Source organism: Numenius arquata, chromosome 9, assembly GCF_964106895.1.
Source record: "Numenius arquata chromosome 9, bNumArq3.hap1.1, whole genome shotgun sequence".
NCBI classification, from domain to species: Eukaryota; Metazoa; Chordata; class Aves; order Charadriiformes; family Scolopacidae; genus Numenius; species Numenius arquata.
In genome coordinates, this window is record NC_133584.1 from 19646844 (window position 1) to 19660261 (window position 13418).

General features: G+C 39.1%; 1 protein-coding gene across 1 annotated transcript in view; it reads left to right on the forward strand.

Moving 5' to 3' along the window:
• The window catches only part of DOCK10 (dedicator of cytokinesis 10), a 167551-nt gene that overhangs the window by 130017 nt on the left and 24116 nt on the right, over positions 1–13418 (forward strand). The window contains exons 30-42 of the mRNA XM_074153246.1: positions 718–801; positions 3618–3714; positions 5006–5050; positions 5549–5724; positions 5844–5960; positions 6979–7090; positions 7822–7943; positions 8029–8143; positions 8311–8377; positions 9128–9175; positions 9841–9942; positions 12174–12298; positions 12985–13097. Of these exons, the coding sequence (XP_074009347.1) occupies positions 718–801; positions 3618–3714; positions 5006–5050; positions 5549–5724; positions 5844–5960; positions 6979–7090; positions 7822–7943; positions 8029–8143; positions 8311–8377; positions 9128–9175; positions 9841–9942; positions 12174–12298; positions 12985–13097 (1323 nt within the window). The remainder of the gene's footprint in view (positions 1–717; positions 802–3617; positions 3715–5005; positions 5051–5548; positions 5725–5843; positions 5961–6978; positions 7091–7821; positions 7944–8028; positions 8144–8310; positions 8378–9127; positions 9176–9840; positions 9943–12173; positions 12299–12984; positions 13098–13418) is intronic.

The window sequence follows — 13418 nt, forward strand, 5'->3', positions numbered from 1 at the left end:
GTGTTTTAATTTCTTTTCGAATCTCATCTGCCGGAAAGAATTACACAGGTTAGAGATGATACAGCTTTCTCCAGGCTGGGCTTGCAGCAGTCATGTTTAAATGCTGTGTGGCAGAAGGCTCAGGGTTTTGCTAGTTTTGCAGAGTTCAGGAACACTGGAGAAGATGGGGAGTCCAGATTGCATTCCCTAGCTGGTAGGCTGACCCTGCAAGGAGAAAATGTCAGTACCTGTAGCATGAAGGCCCTCAAAAGCCTTTACACCTTCATCATAAAGTAATGTAGTGGCATATTTGCTCCCAGAGAGATAATGTAGCTTATAGACAGCAAGTATTGTAGCTGGATTGATTCCTCAAGAGTCATTGCTCTGTGACTGAAGGAGATATTCAGGTCAGCTCCTGTCACGTACCACCTCTAGTGAGTGAGTGTTGCCATACATTAATGACTTCCATTAGATAAGCTTTCTCCTAGTGCACTGTACGCTGTGATAGTTAATTTAGACTGTAGACACAGTGAAAATGAAAAGTTTAATGAATTTATTATTACTGAAAATATATTAAAAAATCAAGCCAGATTCACCTGGTTTTCCTTGCCTTGCTATGAGACTAACTTCACCTGCACAAGTGAATCAGGTTACACAAGGCAAACAGCCAGGTAAGTGAGGTCATGTACTGCTTTTTTGGCTATAAAATAATAATTCTTTTTTTCCCCCCTTTCTTAGCGCTGTTTTACATTTATGGATCGTGGATTTCTGTTCAAGATTGTCAACAATTATATAAGTATGTTTGGAACAGGAGATAGCAAGGTATAGTTTTGATTTTTTGGGGGGGTGGGGTGTTGTATTTTGGTTTATTTTCCTGAAGTGACTTGCTAGCAGAATATTTTTATATTGAAACTATGATCTATTCCATAGCTTCGTCATGATCAGAACTCAAGTCAGTGAAAAAATTTACTGTAAATATCTGTTAAAACAGATAGGTTTTAAGCCATGTATCCCCTTTGCTGGGAGTAAATAGCCATGTGAAATCAACTACACGCTGAACCCTGTGAAGGCAGGCTCTGCAAAGACGGCTCAGACCAAAGCACGCAGAAAGCTGACCAGTCAGAAATTCCTTGAATTTAAGCTTTGATTCTTTGGAGAGTGCACTTGTGGTTTGGTCTATAAATATCTGCAGCAATTGACAGTAATTTTCTTTGAGGAGATTAAAGTAAGAGCATATGAACAAGTTACCATTGTGTAAATTCAAGTGAGAATGTAACATCTCAGTTACTTTGAATGAGTGGTGTGTTCTTACCTCATTGATGATGCAAGAAAGCCAGTCTGCTCCAAATTAGTTTGTGCTTGCTATGAGGAAAATTCCCTGCAGCCTGAATTTCTTCTATAATCCCTCTAATAGCCAGTGATATAGTTTGAACAATAAATTTCAAACTGCAAGAGATCCCAAAATTATTCAGCTTGACTCCTTTCCTCTTCATCCATCAGGATGAGTCACAGGCTTTTTCTCTTTCATGACTGGGTTTCTGAGCTATTATATCAGAGCATATAAGATGGTAGATAACAGAATGTATTCAAGATATACAATTCGAATGACTCACCTTTCCTGAAAAAGCTTACAAAACTTTTGTCCATTAACTTTTTATAATTCTTTAGTGGTGATCTGGGCATTTGTAGGTAATGAGTGAGATTACTCCAGGTCTGTTTTGCTTTTTACTGAAACCAGCTTCATGCTGCACTTGCGTCTTTCACCTCATCTTTGGAACAGATGTAGAATGGAGTCTCTCGGTATTAATGTCATAGCCTGAAGTCTATCATTCTGAAAATAATATTATGCAATCTGAAAATTGTTTCCACATTTCAAACTTCCCTAAGTACATTCAACCACAGAAACAGATGTTTAATTAAAAAAGCCAATTAACGGCCAGTGGAAAAGCCTGAGATCAGTCAGTGTGCAGAGCAGAACTTAGCACCTCCTTGGCAGTAAGTGTGTGAGCGTTGCCAGCCCCTCAGCATCCCTCCAGGGCCATCTGCCAGGACGTGTGGAAGCAGAATCACTGCAGAAATGAGACAGATGTACCACTGGAGCAGGGTTTGCAGAACTTGAAAACAATAGCCACAAAATAAAATCAGAGATTTCTGACCTAAAGGAGAGAGAGGCCTTGCGTTGTTTTAGTCTTCAGTGAGACACCTAAGCAAGAGGCTGTCATTTAAACGTGCTGGAGGATTTCTTTCTGTGTGTCTTTTGCTGCTTTAACTGGATTGTTTATGTATCAAAAAGATGATACTGCAATCTGACCTTTCTCATCAGAAAATTTAACAGTGTATATTGCTGCTTGAACAAATAGTTTGTGGGTGTATCAGTCTATAACATTGCATTTTGAATTTATTGTAATTGTGAGTGAAGTATCATCATTTCTGTTCCACAGAAATATCCCTCACAGTATTCCAGATTTTGACATTTAAACATTGTTTTGAGAAATATTTATTCAAAAGTTGAAATACCTCATTAGAATTCAGTTCATTGTTGTGTTCCCTCAAAATGTCACAGTTCCTCTTGGGAAACACGTTTCAGGTGCTTCATTTCTGTATTTGCCGTTAGACCCTGAATTGCATGTCCAGCTGTTTTCCTGACAAGGTACTACAGTGCAATAAAACATTTCAGGGAAAAATTTCCACATCATCCACTCCTCAGTAGACTCTGAATAGTGCGTGTTCCGGGTATCCTACCTTGATGGTGGCAGCAGAAATGCTACAAATTAATTTTAGGGACTGACAGACTTAAACACAGGGCAAATAAAAAGACCTTTACAAGTGCTTTCTAATGCTGGGGAAACACTTGACCTAGATTGATGCAGTGTCATATTGGTAGTACTGAATGACTGTTTGCTGCTGCTGAGAAGATGGAAATAAAAATTTATTACCGGATGTCATGTATTATCTTTATACTTCAGTGGCACATCGTTATAGTGGGAATGATAAATTCTTGAGGTAATTGCAAGGCTCCACAAAAGATCATAGATGGCTTCTTGGAAGGGAGATATTAAGGAAATAATACCAAAGTTATATAATACCCAAATCCCTCAGAGCTGTAACACACTGGCCTCAATAGAGGAAGTTTCCACCACTATCAATAAATTTTGGATCTGATCTGTGTGGCTGAAACTTTGTATTTGGTTAACCAAAAAAAGAAGAAATAAAAAAAAGAAGGGGTAGGGGGTGTGAAAAAAAGTTCATAATAGTTACGACAGTCTCAAATTTGTGTGAACTGGAGAAGATACTTCACTATGATTATATGCTATAGTATATACCATCAAAAGACTGAGCGCAGCTTTAAATATGCCTTAAGTATTTAGCTTGGATCAAGCTTATATTTATCAGTACATCTTCAATGGAAAATCAGAGTTGAGGAATCCAGAAAGCTTGTTTGACTGTTACAAGTTCATTTGATATCAGAGACGAAACCTAAATGTTTGTTATTCACGCAGCTTGGCATAACAAGACATAAGGTTTCATTCTTGGGAGTGGGTATGAATTTTGAGGTAGAGGTAAATAGTAGTGCAGCTCTGTCTTACTGTTTTCCCTGGTTTAATGTGAACTGAGCCATTGCCTGTTCTGATTTTCAGACTTTACATCAGTTCAAATTTGACTTTCTCCAAGAAGTCTGTCACCATGAACACTTTATCCCCCTGTGCCTGCCCATACGGTCTTCAAACATTCCTGGTAAGGTGCCACCCTGAAAGGGTTTCTGTACAATGGCAAATTATCGGAAGGTTCAAAGAGCAGGTAACAATCAGCTCTCTGAAGTATCGTGTCTGCACATTGGGCACAGAAGCCACAAGTGTTTTTTCAGGTGTGGTACTTAAGCAGTGTAAAAAATAATGACATCATTTCAGAATGCCTTTAAATAAATGCAACCCCTGACAGCCCACTTAGCTGGTGGGAGGTGACTATTTCACTGGAAGTTTTGAGACAAATGAACTGGACTATTTCTGAAGATTAATTACTAAAGCTGCAGTAGCCTTGGGAGGTGGTGAGCTAGGGAAGGGTTTGAACAGGTATGACAGGAAGGGGAAGAAGCTGAGGCAGTGATAAGGGCATTGTGAAACTTAAATATTTGGGAACAGGCTTTCCTGTGGCTGCTGGGAGCATGACTTGTCCATGTGACAGCCCCTCCTTCGTGAGGAAGATCTGAACTGGACATGCAGCAGGAGTTTGGAAACATCCATCTCTCAGATAATAAGCCATTGGTACTTTTGCTTCCAGAGTGTCTCTAGGGCTGGCAGGCAGGTCCCATGCATGCAATAGCCCTTTTCTCCCAACTGCATTTACTTTCTTGGCCTCTGGCAATCCTGAATTTTACGTGGTCACCACATACTGCAGTGTTTTACCTGGAGCAGTGAGGCTAGAGAGGCCTATTTCAGAATCTGTTAGAAATGTCTCCTGAGCTGCTTCTCAAGGCAGGGGATACTGTGTGTAACCCATGTTTTGCAGAGACACATGAACAGATTTTGCCTATGCTCTACCACAGGAGGGAAATCCACCCTGCCCATGCCCCAAAGCCAGCAGCCACCTGTGTGTCCCATCTGTGCATTGAAATCTGTTATTTCAAACCTATCTTTGTGGCCAATGCCCAGTGCTGGGTGCTTTTCCTATTGGTTTCAAAGGCGCTGGGCACATTTCCCAGTTCTGACTGATTTCCATGGACTCTGGGGAGTTCACCTGGGATGTGGTCCTTTAAGCTACTGAGAGTGGAAGGCAGAATCATCTCTCAGTACAGCATGTCAAACTATGGGCCCTTCTCTCCTTTTTGCTTCAGTTTTCAGCACCAAAAAGTTAGTTCAGTTCTGACACTCAGCTTTCTTTAGAAGTAGAAGCTGTTTCATTCAAATTTGAGTCCAATTTTTTTTTAAAAAAACCACACCAAATGAAGCAAATATATCTTTTACACTTAATAAGTAAAAAATATGCATTGTTTATGCCTATTTTTGTTTTATCTTTATGAAAAATGAAGACCCTGTGACGCCTTCAGAATCAACACAGGAGTATCGAACATCAGGTATGAACAAAATGAGTGTATAAAAAGTAAGCAGAATTGTGCATCAAGGGTTTTATGATTTACTTTGCTGGCACTGAGCTGTGGCAAATTTAGGCAAAAATTATTTACCGTTTTCAAAAGTGGAATTAGTCTGGATCTCTGTGGTTTAGATCTCTTCTAGCTAGAATATAGGAACAACAATTTGGACTCTATGCCTTAAAGAAGTGAATAGTCTTATGTGCAAAACATTTGAGATTCTTGTATGGGAATGTGTATATAAATTGTCTTTTATTATTAAACTGTAAAAACTGCATGATTTTGATAAATAATAATATTAGATTCATTCATTTTAGCAAGTGAGGGAGCAAAATGGAGTGGTCAGATCAGGAAATTAAGGTTTAACAGTGGATTAAATCAATGAAAGTTATTGAAAATATGGCAAAGGGGGGGGGGGGGGGGTGTGGTGGTGTTAGGTAACCTATATAATAATTTAAGCATTCTTGTCCGTTCTGTTCCAAGATATTCCAGAGTATACATTGACCAATGAATTTTGTCGTAAACATTTTCTAATTGGAGTCCTGCTACGGGAGGTTGGCTTTGCCTTGCAAGAAGACCAGGATATTAGGCACTTAGCTTTGGCTGTGCTTAAAAACTTAATGGCAAAGCATTCATTTGATGATCGATACGCAGAGCCGGTAAAGAAACTTTTTCATTTGCTTGTTCATACAGTGTCTAAACATATATGAAACTTCCTTAGCCGCTAGTATACCTTACTTAATTTCTTCAGGAATATGTTGTATCTTTTATTTTTTAGGCAAAACAGGCACAAATAGCAAACCTGTACATGCCACTTTATGGAATGCTTTTGGACAATATGCCAAGGATTTACATGAAGGATATGTTCCTTTTCAATATCAATACTTCCAATCAGGTAATTCATGTGATTTTTCCAAACACTGAAACGATCAAACCGAGGTCTGACCCCGTCAGTCTGGTGGGAAGACGTCCAAGTTTATGCTGGTCACAAATTAGCTAACTAAGTGCAGTTCTGAAAATGCTGATTTGTTTTGCATCCACAATTTGGAACGTCTCGATTTGTGGAGCAGTTGCAGGGCCCTGGGAGTCTTCAGTGGCAAGGTACAGACTGTGGGTCTGGAACAGACCCAGGACACTGGCTGTCCCGGTGCTGGAAACTCAAAGTTAGAGGTTTGCAGCCCCAGCCAGTCAGTCCGGTACGTCTGCCCTGGTGCCACGGGCTGGAGGCTGAGGACCCTTTCCTCAGGTGGGTCCCTTGGCTGGTGGCTGGGAGACACTGTTGTCAGGAAAATCTCCTGTCACCCACAGATTCTTTGTAGGGTTACGTCATGCACCCACAGGCAGTTTCACTGGTACAACAGAGGGACCATGAGCTAGACCAGGAGGCAGAGAGAACGCACACAAGTAGCTGAAGGAGGGAAGGGGTACAGAAACATCATAAAACAGCTTTACCACCACAGAAAATCCATATAAACTGTGCATGTGGAAGAGCATTTTTGTTTATTTCTTAAAAGATTAGATGTGTTATAATCATAGCCCTGCTTTAAAAACTAGAAACAGGTTTCTGCAGGGGCGCTGTGTCTTTCAGTCCTTCCAGCAAAAGAGCCTGTTTCATCTGATCATTGCTGACAGCCGGTAATGCTCCTTTCCCAATGCTGTGCTAGCGTTTAAGGAGCAAACAGTGTTACACTTGATGTGTCCTTTTCAACTTCAATTATGTGAGGGTTTTATATTGCAGGTAACTATTTGGCATATTATGGTGAGCCTTGATCTTTTCAGGCTGTCATGTCTAAGCAACTGAAAGTAGGTTTTCAAGCTCAGTGTCTAAGAAAAGCCTGTCTGGTGTGCTGTCATTATGAAAGTTATGAGTGATATAATTTACAGGAGTTTGTTCTGTTTCTTTCAAAATACAGGGATCTAGGGATGACTTGAGCACAGCCGGAGGATTTCAGAGCCAGCCAGCAATGAAACATGCAAACTCTGTGGACACGTCCTTTTCCAAAGATGTTCTGAACTCTATAGCAGGTATAAATGAGAGATTGAACATGCACACAGGTAGATTTCTGTGTATCTCAAACCATCGTGCTTTCTGCTTTGTATTCATAAAGGATATCATTAACCCATTTTATGTAATATTCAGGGAAACATGGTATGCGATGTTTCTCTTCCCTTTGGGTGTTTATGGATTGATTTTTATTTCTCTTGTGAAGCCGCTCTTCTTCCACTGCTTCACTCACTCTCCTGCTTTGGAACGATGCCAGTATTCAGGCTCTCACAAATCCCTGTGCCTGAGTTCATTCTTGTAGTCTCTGCCTGACTTAAGAATAGTTCCAAGGTTTCTTCTGAAAACTCCTGAAGTCTCCTGGAGGCAAGTATTATTAATTTTTCCAGACTTAATGGAAGGGTAGAAAAACAACTTATGTTCTTCACTTCCTCCAAACCTCCATTTCAAAATTCAGGGAAGTGCATGGGCATCTTTCCACTGATTTTTGTGGCTTTAGGTCAGGCCTTATGGAATGCAACAGGCCAATTTAGTGCCATGAATAATGGCAAACTGAATCATTTTACTTCAACTTGTTGCATGTTTTCAGTACTAAACATATCAATATCATTAGCATCAATAGCTTTGCTATTGGAATTTCAAAGCACTGATGTCAATCCAGCATGTGACACATTTTAAGTTTTCCATTTTTCTTGTTAGTTTTTGTCTCCATAAATGTTTAGTTTAGCATGTTTGCTATGACTTTCATTTACAGCCTTTTCATCAATAGCTATCTCTGCAGCAAACCATGCTGACTCCAGAGCTTCCTTAGCAAGTCTTGAATCTAACCCAAGTACCAATGAAAAAAACAGTGAGAGAACTGACACGTGTGAAAAGGTACATGTGCAAATGTTGGAAACGGTTACTAGAGGTGGAAACCTGTCACTATACTTAACAAGGCCCCTTGCTGTCAACTCAACAGATCATGAGACCTTTGTCTTTGATTGGATCAACTCTTCGTTTTGACAAGTTGGATCAAGCTGAAACTAGAAGCCTTCTTATGTGCTTCCTTCACATTATGAAAACCATTTCGGAAGGTAAGAAAATGTGTGCTCACTACCTGATTTATGTTATTGTAAAATATTGTGAATGCTGAATCCAAACAAAAATTAACTTAGAACAATTATCAGTGTATTTTACAGGCTTTTGGTCAAGTTTAATTTCCTGTAACAGATACATAATACATTTTAATATCTCCCTTTAGATGCGCTTATTTCCTACTGGTTGCGAGCACCATTCTCAGAAATAACAGACTTTTTCAGCATTTTAGAGTAAGTTCACTTTGTGATTGGTTGCTTTTATGTTAAATTATTATGTTCTAAAGTGACTGCTGCAAATAATTTCTCTTTGGGTTTGTCCTCTTAGTGGAGTAGGCTGAGAATAGCTCTTGTATCTTAGATTATTTTGCCATAATCTTCCAAAGTCGTAATGAGACATTACTAATAAAATCCTTATCCTCCAACATGTTGGTCATTTCCGTGAACAGGAGGCATAGTGCTTCAGGTATTCCTCCTATAAAAGGTTTTCATAGTAGTTTCCATATTTGAGGTTGAGATTCTGTTCTTTCCTTGAGAAAAGTATTTAGCTCCCCAAAACTTCCAAACCATAAGAAAAGCCATGCAATGCAAGATTACCTGCTTTTCACATCTCCGAGGTGGTTTGCTCAATCCAATCTGTGCATGTCTGCAGAATCCATGCAGGTAGCATGGATTTCCTCACCGTCTCATAAATGAAATGCGAATTATTTAACTTCAATTGGTGAAGAAGCAATGCTTTTGCAGCCAAGTCTTTGACTTTGCCTCCTCACCAAGCAGGAATCTTCAACCATGGAGAAGGAGAACAAGGGTGTGGGAAGTGGTGCCACATCTTGTGCATCCCCAGGCTGGGAACTGCTGTATTCTATTCTGTTTGCTTACTAGGAGGGGCGTAAGCTACAAGCCTCTTTGAGGCACTAAGATTCAGGATTTTTTCATAATTAGGAAGACATTAATAGACATAAAATGTGTTGTTTTATCTTTCAGGGTTTGTCTGCAAAATTTCAGGTATCTAGGAAAACGCAATATTGTAAGGTAATTATCTAGTTATAGACTGTATGTTACAGTATTTAAATATTACTGCATTACATTAGGCTTAAATGAGGTTAACAATGTATCTAACAGTTTTCTCCTGAAAGCATCAGTCTGACATACTGAAGCCAATGTATGCTTCATTTTTTCTTTAATGCAGACAATGTTACCATGATGTTCTGGACATCCGAGTACAAACCTGGTGTAAAAGATTAATTGCATGTGATGATATGATAACCACTACTGCATTTATAACTCAAAACTGGGCCATTCTCAACTGTATTTCTGTGCATGTGCCTAACAAAGGAATTTAAATACTTTATTTTCCATCCGTATAATGGAAAGAATAGTTTTAATGGGCATAGGTAAATGTTCCACAGCAATAAAAAAAAAATCTTCTGTCTCTACCCATTTTCTGAAAAAGCACGAGACTGTCTTCCAGCTGTGAAATGTGAAATGCACACTTTGTCTCAGTTGATGTTTCATTTTTAATTTAATGTTACCGCTGTGAACTGTCTATATGTCATACTGTGGAAAAACGAAAGGTCACCAGATGAACCAGTTCATGCTCCATGGTAGGTTTTGTCAGGCCTGTATTTATTCTTCAGAGGCATGGCGAAATCAATGTCACGTTCCGTAACAGATTAACAGTTATTTTCTCTTAACAGGAAAATTGCTGCTGCTTTTAAGTTTGTTCAGGCCACCCAGAATAATGGAACCCTTAAAGGTTCAAACTCCTCTGGCCAGGCATCGGGTCTGCTCTCGCAATGGTAATGACACGTTGTATTATTAACTCCTGTAAAACCACAATCTTTGTTGTCATCCTCCAGCCCTTGTTCACTGTCACGGTGTTGACTGAAAAGAGGTTGACACAACATGTGACACATTTTAGAGCCCACAAAGCCATAAACTGTAAAAGAATTGAGTCCCTTTAAATTCACCTTGACTTATAAGCTGTTGTTTAAAATGTTATGTTCAGAAGAATCCTTAGTTACTGTCAGTATTGTTAAGTATTGCAGAAACAGTAGCTGTTCTTTTCAGCTCAGATGCCTATCTGAAAGATAATCCACAGTTTCTCCCAACCTGAAGGAGTTCTCATAGGTCCGCAGTCTTGTGGTTTCTTGGAATCCTTCTGCTTTAGGGGTAAATATGGACGCACTTACAGCATTGGGGAATTCGTTTCTCCCCGGTAACCTGGGGTTGCAGAGGGGGAAGTATCTAGCAACACAAAGTCAATCTTCAGAGTAGGTTTGGTTGACACCCGTATTTTTACTTCCGTGCTGCTAAGTGTAACATAATTCTGTACGGTTATGTCCATGTTGCTAGTTACAGAATCTTTCTTTCCTAATCTTTTCTTCCTCCATCTTCTTAGTCTAAACATTGCAAGATTTAATCATTTTCATGGACTGCGTGGTAACAAGCAGCAAGTGCAGCACATCTTTAATAATCTTTTTGATCCTTTTAAGGCTAAGTGGGATCTTTTTCATGTTAATATTGTAAAACTCTAGAGAAAAAGCAAACTTTTTACTCTGTGCAGCTTGTGCTCGTATCTAAGAGCATGGTGAGAAAGTCGCCCTTCCTCATGAGCTTGGATCATTGACTTTTCTCATTTATGTATAGCTAGAATATACTCGCAATTACACGCCCGTATCTTGGAACAGAACAAAGCGGGGAAAAAGTTGCTTTCTCTGCCACATGTCTGTCTTTGTTCCTCCAGTGTGCCGTTTTTGAGAAGCAGCACAGATTTCATTACCCCAGCTGGAACTGAGAAGCAGCCTTTAGGCTGTTGTTTTGCTGCATTTTGCAGATGAACCAACATGATGGCAATCCAGAAAATTAAGTCACATTTCTGCTGTTTCCAGGGCCTTCACGTTATCCCCTCACTTTGTTGTCCAAATGGCTATTTGTTTGGCCTTTTGTTATACAGAGCATTTTTTGATGATGTGTTGAGAGTTGACGTATTGCTCATGATGAGCTCTAACTTACACTTACGTTTATGAATTTCTGATTGCTGAAACGTTCATATGAAACCAGACTTTCCACAACCCCCCCCCAAAAAAAACCACCACAAAACCAAACATAAAAAAACCCCTTGAGATCAAATTTCTATGTATTCTAAATCCATTAGTTTGCCAGGTTATCCACCCAAATCCTTCCACTGTGACCTTTAATGAAAGACTATCACATTGATTGGGAAAAGTCTGACCATTAATTCCATACCTGTGTTGGGAACTTTTCCTTTTTTAAAATCTGAAATGTTAGTTTTCTAAATTATTTTTGTAAAAAAATAGCGAAGATAAAAGAGGGTTTAGCTAGGTTCAGGAGGTAATTCTGTCCTAGAATATTTTTACATTATGCAAGTCTAGAAAGCTACTTTTTTTAAAGAAATTAAATAAAAGTGTATTTTAATAAGTGACCTAAATTTTGAGAGATGTTAAATCTTTCCACGTTCTATAGTGGTTACAAATTCAAAATATTAACAAAAATTATGATAAGCATTGTTATTTTAGTTCTAAGCTTCTCATTATAAATTAATGATGGGTTTGTCAGCATCAAAGAGGGTTAAAAGAACACACACACATGCACACACATTTTTACTGTCATTGTCAGTTTGTCACCATTTTTTTCCCCTCGTAGAAGCTGCATTAGTTCTTTCATGAGCAGGATACATTTTTCTTGTATTCTGAGTTAACAGAACTCATCTCAGTTCTCTTTACCCAAAGGCAGTTTCTAAACACTAGCCAGCTATTTAAGCTGATGCTTTTTTTCAATGCTCAATGAGGGCTTTTTCTCCTGTGATCTCAAGAAATCATAGCACATGTTTGTCTTGTCCACCTCTCTAACTTTCTTCTTCATCTTTCTTTCTCTGAAAAATTTTTCATCAGTTTGTTTAACTTGGCTTTTGAGAAGTACTGCAGAAAATTCTGACATGAAAAAATTCTGTGTAGGCATGATGTTTTATTCTTTGTTTCTGTTTTTTAATGGTACCTTTCAATTTTAGGATGCATTCTACTTCTAGTCATGATGGCCACAAGCATCACAGATCTCAAACGTTACCAATAATCCGTGGCAAAAATGCACTTTCTAACCCCAAACTCTTGCAGATGATAGACAGCAGCACTGCAAGTAAGTACAAGAAAATATTTACTTCGCTCTGGAATTCTATGGGCTTTGGATCAGGTTCTGTATGATTAAATCCATTTTCATGAGTGCCAGTGTAAGACAGCCTGAAAAGAAGAGCCTAAACATGAATAGAGCCGCTGACTCTGCCTTTTTTTTTTTATAGGAGACTATGAAATGTGAGCTTAAATTTGGTCAAAGGTCATTTGGAAACAAAATTAATTGCAATAACCTGACACATTTAAATAGCCTTAATGACAAGTTATTCCCCCCTTCGCAGCATCTCTTGCATCTATGATTATGTACCTTGCTGTTCGAGCAGATTACACTGACTGAAATATTACATTTATTAGACCTAGCAACAAAAGTGACCTTTTCATGACAGAGGTTCTTTAAATGATGAGATCAAAATCATGTATCCCACTTTCCAATTAAGTTTCTCTCCTCCTTTGACGACAAGCAGAAGCAATGAAAGAATATACTTACATCATTGGTGCAGCTGGTAAAAGTTGTCTAAAATTCCCTCCCCTTTCATCTCCTGTGAACAGTTTTCTTCAAAATACCCCTTTGGTTAAATGTACAGTTAGGAACCCATCTCTACTGTGCTGAGACTTAATGACCAGATTGCAGATTACATCATCTTTAACTACACTCAGAAGATTGTTAGTCATCTTGCCTTTTATATGTTGCAGGCAGCACCAACGAAACGGACATTGTACAGTATGTAGACACGGAGGCAAACATCGCTACAGAAGTTTCCCTCACGATCCTTGACCTCTTGTGTCTTTACACTCTGAATCACCAGGTATGTTTTGCTGTTTCATTTTCTGCTTGAACTGGTGCCATGTGGGATATGTGGTGGAAGGAAGGCCTGGTGGAGCAGGCACACAGGAAACTTGAAGAGCCTGAGACAGCAGGATAGGGAAATAAAATATTCCAGTCCTCAGTAAAGGTATTTTATGAAGAAATTGACTCACAGTGCCCAAACTGAATAGAAGGATGTGGAAGAGCAGCGTCCTAGGTATCCAGGGCTATGTACAGCCCTGAGCTGCATTAAAGTGTGGTGCATTTACTGGCGCGTCACTTTATCTGAGTCGTGCTTATCCCACTAGATTTCAGAGGTTGT